Source organism: Ochlerotatus camptorhynchus, unplaced genomic scaffold, assembly GCF_037179485.1.
Source record: "Ochlerotatus camptorhynchus isolate MF236.1 unplaced genomic scaffold, CSIRO-AGI_Acam_v1.1 ptg000038l, whole genome shotgun sequence".
NCBI classification, from domain to species: domain Eukaryota; kingdom Metazoa; phylum Arthropoda; class Insecta; order Diptera; family Culicidae; genus Ochlerotatus; species Ochlerotatus camptorhynchus.
Genome location: NW_027040529.1, coordinates 1494299 through 1514619, shown reverse-complemented (window position 1 = coordinate 1514619; position 20321 = coordinate 1494299). Strand labels below are relative to the sequence as shown.

At 39.9% G+C, this 20321-nt stretch overlaps 1 protein-coding gene across 5 annotated transcripts in view; it reads left to right on the top strand.

Annotated features, from left to right (window-relative positions):
* for (cGMP-dependent protein kinase for) overlaps positions 1 to 20321 on the top strand; it is a 690301-nt gene that overhangs the window by 337302 nt on the left and 332678 nt on the right. For 2 of the 5 annotated variants that reach the window (XM_065234639.1, XM_065234630.1), the window contains exon 1: positions 3451 to 5092. The exons of the other annotated variants lie outside the window; for them this stretch is intronic. In XM_065234639.1, coding sequence (XP_065090711.1) covers positions 3526 to 5092 — 1567 coding nt within the window. In that variant the 5' untranslated portion in view covers positions 3451 to 3525. Of the gene's footprint in view, positions 1 to 3450; positions 5093 to 20321 lie in introns of those variants that run through there. 5 annotated transcript variants of the gene reach the window in all.

The following is a 20321-nucleotide window of genomic DNA, read 5'->3' as shown; positions in this document are numbered from 1 at the left end:
GTTGGCCCACCCTGGAAAAGGTTCTGAAAGATGTATTCTCAGTGCTCTTCAAGAATGATTTACTGCAAGAAGGTTATATAACGAACGCATTGAGAACCATTTGAAAACCGTATTCAAGCTACAATAAAACCCTCTATTGAGCCGTTTTCCCTAGACACTTGCCAAATCCACTAGAAAAGCATCAATCAAGATAGAAAAGAATTCATTATTACCATTCGATCTTATCAAAATAACTCAAATAAAAACTGATCGTATAAAAATCCTATTGAATCACCAAAACTATTTAAATAGTTCTCATAAAGTGGTCTAGTTTTAGATGCCATATTAAATCTTATGTGAAATGTTCGTGATAACACCGGAAAAAATAAGTCCGCCTTTGGAAAACGTCGATTTCACTAATTATTTTATATTTAAGTAAAATCAAAATTATTCTTAAGATCGGTCATCAAGCTTAGCCAAGATTTTTTTTAAAGATTTTCGTATTTTAAATATTTGTTTATTGTTCTATTGACCAAAATAAAGTTATATCCAAGGAAATGCAGATTGAAAAACAAAGATTTTGAAAAACCAACAAAATGATTTTAATATGGTGGAGGCATAAGTTGATTTCGAAATCTTTGGTCATCCAATCATCTTGGCCAAAGACGGTTTCTTTGTTTTCTTTACTGATGTATTTCGAAATTCCACCTCCCTCTTAGAGCGTGACGTACTTAATGGATCGCGATTAGCGTAAATTTTGAAGTGAATAACTTCCTTATTTCAAGCTCATATGAAGTTCTGTCTGCAGAAAATATAATCAGACAACATATATTTTGTTAAAAGTATATATTATCATCCTAATACTAGTACAGACATTCCTTGATTATAAACATATGAAAAATCAATCACTACGAATTAACTTTAATCTAAAAGCAATGTTTTCTCTATCCGATGGCGATGTTGGTGGAAGTGATTGATTAGTCATTTGCGAGAAATTGGCAACGAAACAAGTGGCAAAGTGCCATATTGATCAACTTTCATGTAGAAGAAATGCCGGCCTCGCCTCGGTACGTCTACACCCTATTATCGTCAGGGGAAAATGAAGTCGTAGAGTGCCATTTTTTTTTTTTTCAAAACCGATGCTTTGGAACATGATGTAGGGAACAAGGGTATACAACGCACCCCCTGAGCAGAACGAACCAGCTGACTTTCGTTTGTGTTTTTCGTGGCTTTTACGTAACTGTTTTGTTGTCTTATTAAGCAGCACTTCTAGCATAGCATCTGAAATCAAAATCCTGCATGATAAATCCTAGAATTGGATTCAGAATTCCAAGAAAATCTCTAAATAAAATGAAAAAGTGCGTCCTACCCCGGGGGTGCGTTATGTACCGTTCTCCCCTACCTTCTTGTAAATAATTAGAACTCCTGACGATAATAGGTGAAGAAGCGGCGAAGCCATCTATTCCCGTACATCAGGTTTTTTTTTCACCAAAGGGTTTTTTGAGTTCTTACTTTCCTAAATCGGTTGGTAGATAGGTTGGTTTTGTAACTTTTGGTGAAGAATAATCTGATTTAGGCGAATTTGTAGGCCCACGCAGCCTCCACGCTTCTATCAGCATTTTCTCAGCGCCACGCACACATTTGACGTATTTGTTTGCTTAAAATTATTTGATGCTTGCTACTCTATCCATTCCTATCGACAAAATTGTTCAAAACTGTTTGAAAACGTTTTTACAACCCTCCAAACATCTCAGGTGAGTGTGACTATTGTCAGCATCCTCTTCTTCTTCGGCAACCTTTCCATTTAAACTGCGTGTCAACCTGCTGTTCTATTATCGGTTCTAAATCTGGTAAAATGCGTTTGCTCAGTTATAAAAATGTAATCATATTGAAGCCGAAAGACTAATACGTTTGACCAGGGAAATTTGAATTTTGGCTACCGAAAACAATCATTGGGTGCCGTAGCCGTCAGCTACCCTACATGAGAGTTTATTAATCCACCATTTCGGGCACGTATGAAATAGCAGTATACTAGTAATGTGAATTTCTGCACACTGTGAAAGCAAGATTTCCATGCAATAATAATATTTCAAGGTGCAATTTACTTAGATGCATTTTCGAAAAACTCAAACCCAGTTTTTTGCGACGCATAATTTCAAATTGCAAAAAGCTCGCGGCATTTAGTATACAATAGCACAAAAGATATAATGACGAGAGCTTTTTGCAATCTAAAACGATGCGTCTAAAAAACTGGGTTTGAATTATTGGACATCGCAATAAAGTAAATTTGCACCTTAAAACGAGAATATGGTTTTTGTAATGTTAAAACGATGAAATCCTCCTTGAACCTTGTAAAAATGCTCATTTACTACGTAGCTACTCAGATTTACTATACTGACCGTATTTTTTTAGTCAGAGGAGTGGAGCGACAGACAAACATTTAGAATAGACTTCTAAAAGAGGAATATTTTCCAACGCACATTAATAGTAACTTTGATCCCATTTCATTATATTATTAAATATCGATTATCAAGATAAGTCGATCCGGTTTGAAAGGAACCATTTGTATGACCATCAACATACCAATAAACTCAGTCATCGACCGTAAATGTTTGAATGGTTATGAAAAAAACAAAATCAGAACGCTCCCTCACCATCATCGAGAGTGAATTATTCAGTCGAACCAATCAGTTCGACTGGTTCCGTGAACTTTACGCCGTTTTTTACACACAGAATTAAAACATTTCAGAACAACCAGTGAAAAAAAAAACTGCCCCGCAATTTTTCGCAATAAAATCAATTATAAGCAATCACCAGCACCATCACCATCACTACCATCGCCACACTCGTCGACGGCCACTGGAGCGGCTAATGAACGAAAATCACTCCACTGCTACGGATCAATCAATTAGCAAGCAACAACAACAACAACAACAAACTTACACACATGAAATAAAAAAAAACCGTTTCAATCGATCGATTTCGCATTGGATTAGCTGCCCCATCGCTTGAATCAAATTCGCAAACACTGCAACCAAATACCAGTCGCTAGAAAGAAGAAACTTCATCCGAAATACCACCTAATCGAAACGGTCGCTGCCTCCCCTTCGCTCGCTCCAAATACAAGCTGCTTGAATAGTGGAATTAATTAAAAATTGGGAGGCGCGAAGAAGCAGCCACAAAACGATTATGATGCTTTGCGTGTGTGTATTATTAGACTGCAGGAGCTAAAGTTTGCATTCTCATTTCATTGTCTAGATCAGAGGCAGAGCGTGAAAATAGTTTCAGTCAGTGTTACATCAACTTGCGTGAACGGTGGTGCTACATTTCTCATGCATGGTGATGGTGAAGAACTAGAAGAACCATTCGTGACAATGAGCGATAGAAGACTCTGATGTTGGCTCCAACGGGACGCTTCCATGGAGCCAGTCAGACTTAATCAGTGCAGTGATATTACTCAACGGAAGTGCGTCGTCGTGTGTGATTAGTGTGTGAGAACGAAAGTGAAGAAATTGAGTGAAAGAGAGAGAGAGAGCGATAACGAAGATGCGAATCAAACATCATCCTGGTCGGGCGATCGAAGCCAGTCTGTCGCTCGAGCAGAACAGCGCCATGGGAGCTCTGTACGAGGCCAACTGGGATAAGGTGCAATCCAGTATGAACTCGTTGATCGAGAGTCACCACGAGCTGGGCCGAGGAGACGATGGCAAATCTGCTCCTTTCCGAGAACTGGAAGAGGACGAAGGACTTCCCGACGAGGATGCAGATGATGCACATGCTATGAAACGAAGCAGCACGGTACTGAAGGCCTTCAACGGCTACAAACCTTCCACTATACGCCGCATCCGTGGAAGACAGTTCCCGGAATGGGACGAGCTAAAGGAATCCAGCTATTCGGAGGAGAATTTAGACACGATACGACCTCTAAGCTCCTTCAAACCCTTTGCGAATACTCACAAGCCCGCTTCCAATGGGTATCGCCAGTGGGACCACCATCGGAACTCACCACCCAAGGAGTACCGGATGTATATGAATCTCGCCTCGTCGGAGAGTTTCCGCAGCCCAGTAATAAATGGCGGAAAGACTGCCGCTCTGAAGCGATCCAATACGGTAGCCATCCAATCGGGCAACGCCGATGCCTATCGGCCCCGGACATTGGATCGTCGGGACGTCTTTCAGCGATTGAAAGAAAAAGTCCGCCAACAGAACCCGATCGACGAATTCTCCGATCATCAACGAAGCTATGGATTTCCTGCCCCTACTGAAAGTGTAGAACGAAGCAATACTAGATATAGACCCAGCTGTGATAGTAAGAACTCTAAGTCTCTCGAGTCAATTTCAACCTTTCCGGACTACCGCCGGGGAAGTGACGACAGTGAAAGCAATCTATCGATCGGAGATCGCATGACCTGTTACCGTTCCTCGAGTGATCTCTGCTCGCAAATCTATCGCGAAGATGGAGACAAATCGTTCCGGAACATTCCGAAAGCGACCGCGACGTTGTCCCGCAACAAAAGCGTCAAAGGTCGTCCGATCCTGGATGACATCCCAGCAGATCTACTATCTCGTCCGGATTCCGATAAATCCAGCAAGTCCAGCAAAAAGGTCGGTTTCGGCAAAATGCTGTACAACACGATCTCCGCCGGTACCAAGTTTCCACGGGCTCTGCTCAAAAATCATTTCAACCGAGACCCTGGCACCGAGACGTCCGAATACGACAGCTTCAGCTTCCGTGAGTCGGAACCATCGGCAGCGTCGATGTCTCCCTCGCCGCATCATTCACCGCCGAATGCTTCGCCTTCCTCTTCCAAATCTACCTCTTCGGCTTCGTCGACGTCATCATCTTTCAAGAAACTGTTCCGCAGCCGTTCTCGGGCCGTACGCCGCCAGCAGGGTAGCTCCTCTAGCTCTGATTCGGCTGATTCCTTCCTGGTTCCAACTCCGGAAGAGCGGCCCATTCCTCCGCCGTTGCCTGCTCCGAGAATCCCTTCGTTCCATCAGTCTCAGCAGAGTATCGTTCCCGTTCACACGTATGCCCGGAAGCGGCGTACGGGGAATCTGAATGCCGAGCCCATCTACGGCAACCTGGAGGAGGTCTTCGACAATGACGAAGGTAAGTGGCATGAAAAATCACGTGAATATGATTAGAACAATGGTAAATGGACCTAGCATATCAACAATGTTTCTGTAATATACGAGCATTAAGGGGTAGAAGTGTGTAAAACGCCCCATTGCATTTCTTTGAATATAACCATTATTTAAATGCAACAACGATGGGCAAGCCAAGTAATTAGTGAGAACACTCTACTATGCAAGTTTCACAGCTGTCAAGTGTCTTAAATCAATAATAAATACAAAATTCAGAAAAGCTTCCTTCCTATGTAATTTGCTGCGTCATTACGATAAGCATAAAGAATTATAAAAGCTAGTCAGACTTGGTACTCTTCTTCTTCTTCGCATTTAAAGTTTATTGCTGATCGCACATTAGCTTATTGCGTGCTCTTAACTTAGTGTTCTAGATGCACTTCCACAGTTATGAATTGAGTGCTTTCGATGTCTGTAGCATTTTTGCATTAAAGGCTGACTAAAAGTAAATAAGTTCGCACGAAAAGACCTGTAGTTCGTGATTCAATAAGTTTAAAAAGTCCATTAATAGTTGCTTAACAGCACTTTTATTAAAACATCGAAGTTACAGCATTTGATGGTTACATTTCTCCAGTTCGAACGAAATCTCGAACCTTCCTCTTGATGGAGCCCATCAGCGCCTGCACAGTGGAAACGGACACGGAATAAGCGACTTTTTTACATTTTTCCCGCATTTGCTGGATGTTCTTGACCGCCGTGCCGCATCGTCGAAGTAGCTGCTTTGAAATTGCCCAATATTTGTCGATTGGTCGAAATTCCGGGCAATTCGGAGGATCAGAGCGTAAAATAATTGACTGCTTACGCTGAGTGTGAAAGCACTGCACTATTCAATCCATTGCTCTGTGCAGACCGTTTGTACCAAACGGTAAAGGACGTGGCAATGAAAGAGCCAACAAAAACAGTCAGTCACTCACGAACAGGCGACTCACACCGCTTGCCTTCGCTCACACAGCATACTATTGAGTCATTTTTCCATAGAAAATGTCCGTTCAGTCATTCAAAACAAGTATTGAGTACTATCACGGCAGAATAAACGTGCTGACTGAGCTACTGACTGAGTGCTCGGCTGTCAGTGACTCGTTTACCTCTCAATCATTCAGACTCTCACGAGGCAGATGAGGCAGATGGCAGTTCATATTCATATGAAAATAAATCAATGAACCTGACTGTTTTGCGCACTGCGGAGGAATCTTGGGGACAAAATCGATCATGTTGGCAGCATACCACTCCAGAACCACCTTGGAGTAGTGGCAGCTGGCCAAATCGGGTCAAAAGATGACTTTGCCCCTATGCTTGCGGATGAGCGGCAATACACGCTTTTTTTCAGGCCACAACTGCAAATCGCTTGTAAAACTTTTGACCGGGAAGCTGCTTAAAATCGAGTTTGCCGTATGTTTCTGGAATTCTGCTTCATGTACCGGTTTGGATGTTAACTGGTTTTGTACGACTTGTATCCTTTCCTGGCAAGGATGTTCCGCACCGTTTGAAAGTTGGCATTGTACCCTCTGGCCACATCTCGGATCAAAAGACCGGGGTTAGCTTTAAGGCACCTCAACACCTTGCTGCAATAAATGGCTGAGCTATAATTTTTCAAACATTCCAAGTTTGCCGTTACACATTTACCGGAGGCATCGAGTTCGGAGTGTTAACATAAATGCAAAATTTATGGGCAATCCAAGTATTTGATGGGAGTAATCTACTGTGAAAGTTTCATGTGATTTAGGAAATGTCCTTTTTGAGTCCTACCGGAACCGGTTCTGGGTATCCGGATGTGGCCATATCCACCTTTTGGTCCATGACATGATGTCTATTTACTTCTGGATGAAAAATCATAAATTTTGAGCCGTCGGACGGTACCAGTACATGAGGTTTTGGAATTGTCCTTTTTGGGGCGGTGCCGGAACCGGTTCTGGGTATCCGGATGTAGCCATATTCACCTTTCGGTCCATGGCATGATGTCTATTTACTTCTGGATGAAAAATCATAAATTTTAACCGTCGGATGGTACCAGTACATGAGGTTTTGGAATTGTCCTTTTTGGGGCCCTGCCGGAACCGGTTCTGGGTATCCAGATGTGGCCAGATCCACCTTTCGGTCCATGGCATGATGTATTTTTACTTCTGGATGAAAAATCATAAATTTTGAACTGTCGGACGATACCAGTAAATGAGGTTTAGGAAAAGTCCTCTTTGAGCCCTACCAGAACCGGTTCTGGGTATCCGGATGTGGCCATATTCACCTTTTGGTCCATGACATGATGTCTATTTACTTCTGGATGAAAAATCATAAATTTTGAGCCATCAGACGGTACCAGTACATGAGTTTTTGGAAATGTCCTGTTGTGCCCTATCGGAACCGGTGCCAGGTAGCCTAAATGGCCAAATTAGAAAAATCCTGGAAAGGATGCCATTTAAGGATCCTTCAGCTTTCTTTTGAGGCCACTAGATCAAGAATCGGTTCAAAAATTGATTTTTGGGAGTGAGTTGCAATTTGGGTCTTTTTTGACCCTAATGCACAATGTGTAACTTTTTCCTAATGCATTAGGAAGGTTAAGCTTCAAATTGCGCGAAATTGGCGACTGACGTTTTTGTTTACAAAATAAATTACGCCCTAATCACGAATCACTCCATTACGGCATTCTCAATTGCACCCTGGCTTGCTCTCTAATGCAGTACTGCTGGGCTTAATTGCACTCTCCATGTCACCGTTTCACCTTCCCGTTCCATCCTCGTATCAAATCAGATTCGCTTGAAGCTGCTTTGGATGTTCGAATGAATCCTCCGATTTGTATGCTTCCACTAGTGCTTTCTGGCAGCCAACTGCTATTTTGATCAGTATCTGGATACGTGAACGCAGTCGATTCCATTAATCCCGTTATGATGGTAGAACTTGCCCCGTAACGTGGGTAGATCACCTTTTCGTGGTACGTTACGGGATATAAGATCTACCACCGATTCCTAGTCCTGACTACTTCAAACTAAGGGAACATGATTTTTCAGTAATCCAAGGAACACATCTTAGTCCTTGTTACTTGTTAAACCTTGTTGATAGTGACAAGAGTCGGCTTCGTCCACCGAGGATGATCTTCAAACAAGGAAAAAATGAGCTAGTTAGTCTTCATCTATGTGATGTGATGTGATCATCTAATCTTCTATTCGTTGTTCCCTAGTTTGAAGGGGTTAAGACTAGGGTTCTGATGCATGGTCATTGTCGGTGTCATTTTTTAATTTTGTTGCTAAGGAGTAATACGTCTTTAGTTGTCGACAGAGTTAGTCCTGATCCATCTTAATTTCTCAATCGAAAATCATTTTAATTGATTCGATATTAGTGAGAGTCATAAATTCCTTTTGGTAAAAGTGTACACAATAATTGCTTTCGTAAGGGCCAATGTCACAGATGTCGCAACTTTCTGGAACTTTCTGAAAGAAGCCCTTGTTTACGTTTGCGGTATTGGCCCTTATGAATGCTCAATTTTGAGTTCGATGAGTGCCATCTTGTCAGGAAGAGTGAAAAAAAACAGGTGCTGCAACATGAATTTGACGTACATTTTTTCCTTGTTACTCTTGTTAATGTTGTTGTGATGTCACGCAAACGTTTCATAAGAACAACTTAGGAAAGAAAGTTGCGGTAAATTTAGAACGCACGATCTGTTTATCTGAACATAAAGCTGCTTGCTGCTGTTCGTTTTAACCAGCTAGGTGGCAGCACTATCTTGTTTGTCTTGCCAAGAGCTAGGGCACGCAAATTGTGGGCCCCACTGACAGCCAGCGTTGCCAGATTGTTTTATAGCTTACAAACAATATTTTCACTTGAAAAAGGCCACAACCCATGGCCGAAATGTTGAGCAGATTACACCGTAGTCGTTGCAATGTTTTAAGGCTGAGAAAGCCGTTAATCAAAGCAAAATTTTAGCTTTTGTGCAATGATCGGAAAAATTCCGGAAGAAAACTCCGGGGAATGTTTGAATTAGTTTCTGAGCGAAGTCGAAAAAACATCCAGAGAAAGACGAAAGAAGCTCTCCTGGATGAAGTTCGAGGAAAGTTCTAAGAAAAGTTGTAAAAACATCCGGGAAACTTCCAAGACACGAATTGAGAAACTTGTGGCGAAAATTTATATAAACTATCGAAAAAAAAATCGGATGTCACATCTAAAGTAAGCCAGAAAAGTTTCGGAATCCGGAAGTGAATTTTCAGAAGTAGTCATTTCCAGGGAAAGCCAGAAGAAGCTCGGAAAAACCTTCCAATAGAAGTGGAACAAAAATAAAAAGAAATTTCTGGGAGAATTAATTGAACTTCCTGGAGAAGACGAAAGAAACTTCCTGGAGACGCTGGCAGAAACTTCCTAAGGTAGATTGGAAGAAACATCTGAAGAAAGTAGAAAGCCAGAGCGCTTATGGAACAGTCGAAAGAAACAAAGACATAATTCCGGAAGAAAGAGATTTTCCTGATATTCATAAAACATCCCTGAAGACTCCGCAATTTTCCTGAAATTTTTGGAATATTCCTGAAATGCACTAGGGAATATTCCATAATTCCTCGAAATTCCTTGTAATTTTCCTGAAATTGGGGACTTCTTAGGAGTTCTCTGGTCACCCTCGAAGTGCTCGGAACTTCCTTGATTATAATAAGACTACCGAAATATCTATAATCTTCTCCGGATTTTCTTGAAGATTACGAAATCTCTTAAGTGCTCTCACAATTTACTTGAATTTATTATAACATCAGCATCGAAGTTCTCTGATCTTTCCGATTGTTTTAATTTTTAAAAGTTATCGACACTGCCATTAAAAAGCATAGAATTTCCCATAAAATGTTCTAATGTTCATGTAACTTCCCTTACGTTTCCTAAATTTGCATGAGCCCCTCAGGACCAGTGTTGGAAAAGTTCGCGATATTTCACGAAGTTCTCCAAGGGAAAAGTTCGCGAGTCATAGTGAGTTTTCGGGAACTTTTCCATCACTGCTCAGGACATTGCTGAAGTTTTCGGAAATTGCCTGAGTTTCTCGGAACTCCTTTATAATTTCATCAATTTCATTAATTAACTGATCTGTCCTGATGTTCTCTGAGCTTAACTAAAATTCATGAAAACCATTCAATTCCCCTGAAGTTCTTTGGACTTGTGAAGTTTCCAAAATATTTATGATGTTTCCTTAAGTTCACTGGAGTCCGCTGGACTTTTATGAAATTCCCGGGTTTTCGAATTTTAACAGAAGTAAATGAAACTGTCTTTAATTTATCGAAACTTACACAAAAGTCTGAACTTTTCTGAAGTTTCAGAACTTCTTAAATGTGCCTGCAGCTAGTGTGGATCTGCAATAAAAATCTGATAGCATCCTTGAAGTTCCGGGAAAGTTGAAAAAAGTTGCGGGAGAAGAGGCGAAGGCTGAAGAAGGTTCCAAGGTAAGGTGGAAGAAAATTCCAAGGAAATTTGGATGAAACTTCAGGAAGTTTATGTTTAAAAAATATTTCTCGATTCCCTAGGAATTACCGGAAATAGCCATCGACTATTTCTCGATTGATGGTAGACAAAAACGGTGAGGAAATGCAAACATTAGTCGAAAAAAAAAAAAAAAAATAAATATGAGCATGATCTCTAGAGTTTGGAAATCGGTATAAGTAGTAAGTACCGATAAATCGGTATATCTGGCAACGCTGCTGACAGCTCATAATTTGTAAACAAATTGAAGATTCAAGCCAGAATTTCAAAAAAGACGTGACTGATATTTTAAATTTCCTAATAGTTTTGCTTACATTTTGTGAAAAATAAACTTAGAACTCATAAAGCATTATTTTCTGATTTTCTACCACGAAGTCAACCATTTATATGGCATAGGAGGGAAAATAATTTCATTTGATAATAATAAGACGATTCAGTGACGCCATTTTTGCAGTTCACACTTGAATTGTAACGTTTCAGATGTTGGTTTCAATAACATGGCGGCATATCAGCCAGCTGGTTTTAACAGTTTGTTTTTCATTGCTTTTTCTGACTTTTATAACACGCACACTTGAGTAATTCCATTTTCAAGTGAGAAGTTTGTACTCCTCACTTTCGCTCCAGCCAAAAATATTGATTTGTTATCGTTATCCTCACTTTCGGAACATCAATACTAGCGCATATAGAATGGGCTGAGTGGTAGCTGGCGCACAGTGATACCACCGAGGATATCATTCAAAGGAGTTGTACTCAAAAGGAAACTTTTGTGTATTTCGTTACATTGAATGGAGAGTGCATGGGTATTGAGAGTGAAAGAAGACAAAAAATAAGCGAGTTCTGAGTTGTAAAGTTGCATTGCTTGGGTTGTCAATAACTCAAATGAGTGGCGTATTTAAAAATATCAATTGAGTTTTAATCAGTGCTGATATTTGGTTGGCGTGAAATTTGTTATGCAAATGATTTTCACAACACTGCTCCCAATGCACTTCCACAGTTATTAATTGAGTGCTTTCCATGCCTGAAATATGTTTGCTTAGTTTAAATTGTGTGGCAAGTACAATCGAACTCTATGCCCAGGGAAGTCGAGAAATTTTACAACCCGAGAAATTACTAGACCGGACCGGGAATCGAACCCAGCCTCCTCCAGCGTAGTCTTACTTTGTAGCTGCGCCTTTACCGACTGAGCTGTGGGAGGCCCTCTGCTTAGGAGACTCATAATACTAGGGAGATTTCCAGGCATCCAAGTCTAGATTTGTGTTTCATATCATCAAGTCTTGGATTGTTTCGCTATTGTTAATATAACTTTAAATTAAATTATACGGTTCGATGCTGAAAACTGATGATCATGCTGATTTGAAATAATGTTCATCCATCCCTCTGTACAATTTCTCGTGCATGAAACTTAATTTCATCTATGCAACAATCCACGTTTCAGTGATGTAACATCGAGCTGATTCTAGTTAATACGACTGGTGGCTTGCGCCTTATACACAGACAGGCGAACTTCGCTCGCGCTGAGACGCATTGCCGGGAAGCAGCAGCCGCATTCGAGCTTTTTACAACCTATCCGATTCGTGATGATGAGGCTCCATTTGCAATTAATCAAAATTGATGCATGATTTTCTGCTCATTACACCTGGGTCTCCGTCATTAATAATGGTAGCTGAAACAGACAAAGCGTCAGCTCACCAATGCCAGCGCGGCTTCTCGGCGATTGAGATGAAAATCAAAACACTCCATCGTCTAGCAGCGCTCACTTTTTGTTTTATCTCCGATGGGAAATCAATTTCCATTTTCCTACCCCGCCCCCCTTGACGCTGCGGCGAGTTTTTCTCGAGGCTATTTTTCCTCGCTTTACCAACATTAGCCTCTCTGCATTAAACTTGCATACAATCCAATCAATAAGCGGTAAAAATAATGTGTAATGTGTTGTTGTGATCGATGCGATGTGATTTAACAACCGAAACTCCACTCGCACACGGTTTATGCTCATGCTGATCGACCGGACAAAACGAAAGTAAAAGTACACCCCGTCGTCGTTGTCGTCGACCGAAGAGATTCACTGATCCCGCGGTTCAGGGACAAAAGTAAAAGGATTCCTCTTCTCAACTCGATTACGGAACCGACCGACACTTCCGACATGGCTCGAAGAAGAATCGTCCGAAATCATGGTCGTGCATCTTTTCTAAATTAAATGGCTTCTTCTTCAATGCATTGCACTGCATCCCATATGCATAATAACAGTTTGGAGCATCATGAATGATCGTGTGCCTAAACTAGTTGTACTTTCACACTGACAATGAACCGGTGCAGGGCTGCTGCTGGGATGTTGCTTCTGCTGCACGCCAAGACCTTGCGTAATCGATAACATAATATGATTGCAGCATAAGTGCAGAGAGCGTCCCACACCAAGGGGTTACTCGATTATGCTTGTGAACCGCAGGAATGGGCGGTTGGGATTCAGGTTTTGAACGTTCCACAAGGATGCAACACGACCAACAGTGGTGAAAGTGGAAGCACGTTTAACAATCGATCTTTTTTCTCTAGTTTTTATGTCAATACGTAATATGCTGTTCACCGATTGCACTGAGGACTCGGCAAGTGAATAGGACAGTTCCATAATTGACCCAGATTGGTGATTTGAGGAAAATTTAACGCACTGCTCCCATCGGAATTGATTGTGGTCGTAAGTGGAGCGCAACGGTCAGTGAAAAAAAAATATTTCCCGAGGCAAAATCATCTGATTACGTGAAATCTTGTGCCGTTTGAATGCAATTCGGTCAGCACTGACACGCTTGACGCCTTTGTGAATTAGAGTTCAGGAAGTTTTTTTTTTTTTTTGGTAATGGACAAATGCTCGAAATGGATCGCCCAGGGGCATGACTTATTCAGGTAGGCGCGCTTTCCAGCAGCGAGTCCTGCGGCAAATTTGATCGTGTGGATCAAATATCTTGCGTCGGCTGCATGACGGGATTGTGTTGTGTGAAATCGACTTTCAGATTTGATGCGAATCGTTGTCACATTTTAATCTTACAGTGACCTAACTACACTGAAATTGTCGAAGGTACTGCATATGCATATTAACAGTTTGTAGCAGTTTTTATGTGAATAGAAGTCGCAAGCTCTCCAATAAACATCCAATAAGCATTCTACGTGTGAAGTATCTAGCAAAAATATATTTCTGTCAATATATTTTTTTTATTTTAGCTTGCAATGTGATTAGTGTGTCCTACCAGTGACATGCTTAGATACTATTCCCGCGAAGTTTTACTAAAATTATGTTTCCCAATGTTAAGAAAGTTTTCTTTCCTGAAAAACTGCTGAAAAAGGCATACCATTAAAATTCTCTGTGTTTTCATGGGTTTTCCGGGACCGCAACGAAAAATTTCAAGGTTCTTGAGGAAAATTTTTTTTTTAACATGAATTCCTTTAAACGAGCCTCACAACTCCTAAAAACCCCTTCTTTAAGTTCTCTAAAGATGAACAACCTTGAAATTCTCCAAAGTATTCATTTGAAATCTTCCTTAAAACATCGTTGAAAATTTCTTTGAAACTTTCCTCAAATCTTCTATGCACTTAGAAAAAAAAAAATCATGAAAATTTAGGTGCTCTGAGACTGACGTAAAGGGTGTTACGATCAAAATTTGGTCAAACAAGAATGCGTGTATTGAAAAAATTAAAATAATTTTTCTTTTTTAAGTTTAATTAGTATTTGAAAAAATATTCAGCAAAGCTTCCGGTTGACCGAATCCGAATTATCGGGCCTTTCGTTAACCTCCTGCCATCAGATTCTGTACAGCCACCTCGTCCACATTGTTCGCAGCAGAACGCCAGTTTGCCTTAAACTGCTTCTCACTTCCAACAGTTGTTTGAGTCTTCTTCAGGTTCCGCTTGACGATGGCCCAATATTTTTAGATTGGGTGGAGCTCTGGCGTATAAGGAGGGTTATTGTCCTTGGGCACCACCTGCACGTTGTTTGCGGCATACCACTCCATGGTCTTTTTCCGTAATGACAGAATGCCAAATCCGCCCAAAACACCAAACAACAATCATGTTGCTTCAGGAACGGCAGCAGATGTTTTTCCAGACACTCGTTCAGGTAAATTTCCTGATTGACGGTCACAGCTGCAATGAAAATGTCGCTTTTCAAGCCACTGGTACAGATAGCCTGCCAAATCAGCTATCTTAGCGAACTTAAACAGTTTCATATGCTTGAAAATGTTACCTTTCCCCCTTTGGGTTGCCGTATAAAACTGCCCAAGAAGCTGTTGGAAGTCTGCTTGAAGTAGGTTTCGTCGTCCATTACCACGCAATCGTCAGCATCGTCGTGTACAGCTTCTGGGATCGTGTTTTGGCCGTCTGTTAATCGTCGCGATTTGGAGTCACTACCTTCTTATAAGTCGACAGTCCGGCTCGTTTTTTAGCTCGATGCACGGTTGTAGATTACACTCCCTGCTTGCTTGCGACATCTCGGACTAAGAGGTTGGGGTTCCGCTTGAAACCGCTGGTCACACTTTTGGTCGTCGCTACGGCTTCCGGCTTTCGATTTCCCCAAGATCCAGGCTTCCTGGCTGTCGACAAACGTTCCCCAAACACTTTTTATTACGTTGGTGACAGTTGATTTCGCTACTTTTAACGATTGCGAGGCGTGCGAGTAATTCGAATTTGGACGTCATTTTGATAACTGAAGAGCAAATGTCAAAATCAAAATAGAGGCATCATTCTGCATGCACCTCAAGTTTAAGTCGCCCAAAATCGCAACATCTTTTATACGAGTCATAACAGACGCAAAATCCCGCTCAATCAAACGTACTTTCCGTCAAGTAACGAACTTTTCAGTCTTGTAGTACTTAATTTTACATGTCATGTTTGTATACGTCTCATCCATTATATCATAGATGAATTCCGTCACAAGTGAAATACAGTCAACCCTCTACAACTCGTTATAGAGTTATAGAGCCATAGTAAAACGAATTTCATGGCTACTGCGATGGTGATTTCCTATGGGATTGTTGTTCTATAACTCGATGGTCTCTTCAATTTCGATTTTTAGATAGTTCTAAGTGTTATTTTATATGTGTGTATTGTTCGAATCATCCTTAGAATTTTAATTGAATTATTTTTTATAATTCCAATTGGATTGTCCAGGAAATCTACTTACAAGTAACTTGGAGGTTTTTTCCTTGACTTGTTTTCCGTCGATCTTGTTTTTCGTACTGAGTACCAATGCTACCGCCGATAGAAAGGCAGCTCTCACACCTGGGCCCTACCTATCAACCCATCAACTCATGGACCGGGGACCAACGGCTGCTACTACCCTTCCGGAGGAAGGCGTGATCTGAAATGTTATGACTCAGAAAATCCCGGCGGCGCTGACTGAGATTGAATACAGGCCCTTTGGTGTGAGAGGTAAACACGCTTACCAATACACCACCGGCGCCGCTACCTTGGAGCTTTCACTTTCAGTTTTCCCTACGAATCCTTTAAAAAGACCTCTCAACATTTCTTTGCAATTTTAGTCAGAACTCTCTTTGAATTCTCTTTCGAATTGTCTTGGAATGCTTTACATAATTTTCCGGTAAATTTACTTTGAATCCTACTCCCTTGGAATCCTACTCAGTACTACCTTGGAGTTTTGTTTTTTTTTTTCATACAAAGTGTTCAACGCATCATTTCTATAACGCCTAGTTAGACTATCAGCATGAAACGAAAATGAAAAAGAAGCACGATTAGAGCAAAAGGCTGGCTGTGTATTTTCTCGTCATCCCTTTGCTCATCCCTCAATGAAAGTAACGTCGATTTTCGAGTTGATATGAAGCCCCAATTTGGCTTTCAATTGCGTTCACCGACAATCTGTTACCTGCTATTTTAATCGATTTAATATGTTTCCATTACTATTTTTTTAGATAAATATGTGGATGGAAGATAAATTAAACATATTACGTGCAATCCTCAAGTGTTCACACTTTTACAGTGTTGGCAAAATCACCAATCAATAGATATTTTTTCGCTCTCATACGCTCTCTATATCACGCGTGATATTGGAACAAAATATCGTATTGGACATTAATTTTACAAGCTCCTTTGATATTAAGAGACTATTTGTAAAAATGAAGCTGAGAATTGACTCGACACAAAAATGATTTCGTTGCACATCGTTTTCTTAGAAAGAGAAAGTATAGTTTTCTATCTCACTTCACTGTTCACCGATGGCAGCCACGAAACTACTGCTGCCAGCAGTGACGATATTTTCGGGTCACGTTCGGGTGTAAAGCAAAAATCATGAAACTCAAACTCACCACGGTTTGGTTAGAATTGTAACTGGTGCGTTTTGTTAGCTTGATATTGGTAGCTACAATATCACAGCTTGTAATATTATCCGCAGTTGCTTGCTTGTTGATTTGTGTCTATGAAAATCAAGCGTGATCTTGGGCATTTATGAGATTTGAGTTTTCTGATATTTTCACAAAACTGTTCGTCATATGGGCCATTGCAGCTCAAGTGGGTACACCACCTGCGGTTGATGCCACCTTTTTGAGCCAAACTTGGCCAAAACGCTTATTTTGGCATTCTGGACAAACGCCTTTTTTGATTTTGCTCTGAAGTGCCTACATCCCACTCGGCTCCAACCTTGGATTTTCGAGATATTTAAAAAAAAATCATGTTTCAGAAGAGATTACTCCTCAACCAAATAAGCTATTTGTGATCTTAGAACATCAATTTAAAGGTTTTTTTAATGTAAATTCTTATAAATGTATCCAAATTTTGTTTTTGTTATAGAAATTACAGTAAATAGGCTGATTACCAACAGGTATCCAAATTGTCACAAAAATGACATATTTTCACCATGGGCGGGATTTTTTATTTCGTAATATGTTGGGCTCGAATTTTCACCACACTTTGGAAAATTCTTCCACTTGATGGGCAAATGATTTGAACAAATAGTTTTTCAGATATGACCAGATGAGTGAGTGCTAGTTTTGAGCTTTTTTGGTGGAAAATCAATACTGTTCAATATTTTTTTTTTATTTTGTCTTGAATTCCTTCACAATTTTATCTGGTGTCTCACTTTTCGGCAGGTGCATCTAAAAGTTTAATATTTTGTAATCGTATAATTGAACATATTTGTAGTTCTTTGGCGAACTTTTTAGTTCAATTGATCTTAAGTTAACAACCAATTCATGAACAATTTGTATGAAAATCGGCATGCGCTGCTATTTTATCGAACACAGCTGTAGGTCCTGAAACCTCAGTGGACGTGCTTCATAAAAGACAAAACTATCAAAGTCAGCCGCTCTTTCACTCGCAAAGGAAGAAAGAGAGACAAACGATTGAAAATTTCAAATTTCCAATTCAACAGAAAAAGAAAGCTAGCAGTCTCTTTGTTGCATCGATTTTATCGATTAAAGCTGATGTTGTGACACCATGGTCTGTAGGCTTAAATATTTTCGTTCCAGATTCTTGAAAATTTCTTAAAGTATGATGCCATTATTTGCAAGATTTCATAAAATTGTCTATGTTTAAAATCTGTAGAAATTATCCATGCCTTAGAACCTTAAAAAAACACAATAGAATTTAAATTGTTACTAAAGATAGATCAACTTGAATGATTTCTTTAAAAAAAAAGTAAGAGTTACTAACGAGGAAGATAAATTTGATAGTGTTATAAAATATTTTAAAATTCCTCCGAATGTCCTCTTCTTCAATATATTATCTTCTGAACAATTTGCCTGATAAAGGAATTGGTAAATTCCCTGATAATTTCAGTTTTTTCAATATGTGTGTGTGTGTGTGTGTGTGTGTGTGAGTACAATCCATCGCCCTCTGTACCGGCAGAGTTTTTATTTCAGTTTTTTCAATATGATATAAAATTCTCTGACGATCCCAGGTTTACCAGGTTTTTCCAGATTTCTTCAGATAATAGACACCCTGTAAACATACATTTTCACCAAAACCCCATTCCCGGGAAAATGTCTCTAAGTATCAATAAATCAAGATGAATTTCTAGTGGAAGCTGATGGACACTTTTTGAGCGGTTTGAATGAACTTCTAAAGAATTCGGGATAAACTTCCGGGTGAAGTAAAAAAAAAAAATCCGGGGAATAATGGAAGATATTTTCTGGGTAGAAGCTAAGACAACCAAGAAAAGCGAAAGTGCAATCGGAGCTAGTTGGAAGACATTTTCAAACAAAGTTTAGAGGAACTTCCATAGGAAGTCAGGAGACACTTTCCTTAAGGTTCTCTGAATCACTGTTCCTAAGCTTCTATCAGACTTCCTGAAATCTTCTGTGATTCCTTGATGATTTGCTTATTTTTCTATTAATTTCCCTGAGTTCTTCTCTATCTGAGGATCCATTATTTCTTTATAATTAGCTTATTTTATGTAGGGTTTTTAATCTAATTTCCGTCCTACTAGACACAACCCGCCCTTTACCTCCTTTTTTGAACGGGTTTGAACAAAAAATGAAAAATTTCTTTCAAAGATGACTTTTAAATTTACTCACCTTTCCATACGTATCGTTAGTTTTGATAAAGTGTCACAAATTGTTGAAATATTGTTTAAAATATTATACTACTTCTTGATTCTAAATTCGTCCTACGAGTTTCAATTTCGTCCTAACGCATTGAAACGCCATTAGATTTACTTCGTCCTACGGATAAACGTAGAAAAAGGGGATTCGCTAGGAGCGCTTCTTTTGTGTAGAAAACAATGAGCGTAAATATTCATACCATGCGCTTTAATAGGATTTGTGTTGTAGTTAATGTACTAACGCATTGATATTATTGATCTTTTCTGATCGATATAACGGAAATGGGCAATTACGACGAAGTAGTGCTCTACCCTTTTAACGGTTTCCAAAATATCGGATCATTTCTTGGTTCTCCGACTTTTTATGCTGATTTTACCTGAATTTCTTTGAAGTTTCCTTAACTTGTTTGAGGGCCCAGAACTCGTCTGAGCTTTACTGATTTACTTTTAGGCTCTCAAATCTTTTCCCAGATTGCATGATATTTAGAAAATCTCTAAACTTTTATGAAGTACCCTTAAGGCCATTCATTGCAGAATCCAAAAATGCCGTCATGATGGCTGATATGCTCAATCACTTCGAGATTTCTTAGTCACAAATTTGGGATACTGCTGCTATTTCCCTCATGGGATTGCAACATACTGTTTGCAAACATAAAGTTTCAGTTTAAATGTACATAATACAACTTGAAGGAGTACTTAGTAATGAGTGTATGATCCATTGTTTCGAATAACTTCAATTAGTCGCGATTTCATGGACAGAATCAGTTTTCAATGATTGCTTAATCTGCTCCTAGCATTCTTGAACTCGACGTTTGAGCATGTTTGCATTATCGAATTGTTTACCATTTTCGTAAACGCGACGAGCAAGTATAATCCAAAGGTTTTCGATGGGATTTTGATCCGGAGAACAACCTGGCCACTAGGTTGATGCAAAATTTAAAATTTTCGCTCCACAGTACTTAAACGATTCCAAATCGGATTCTGACTAACCTCTCAAAATTTGAACCCATTTGGTGAGAAACTGAGATGGCACAAACCATTTGAAGTTTGTATGGGGATTACTATGGTAAAACCAAGATTTTTGTTTGTGTCTATCTAATAATTCACCATATTAATCTGCTTCAAAAACTTTCAACTGTACTTGTAGGAATCAGCTACAACTTTGCTGAAGACCACTTTCTGATTAAATGCATGGATCGAAAGTTATCAATGGTTCAATGCGCTGATGTCT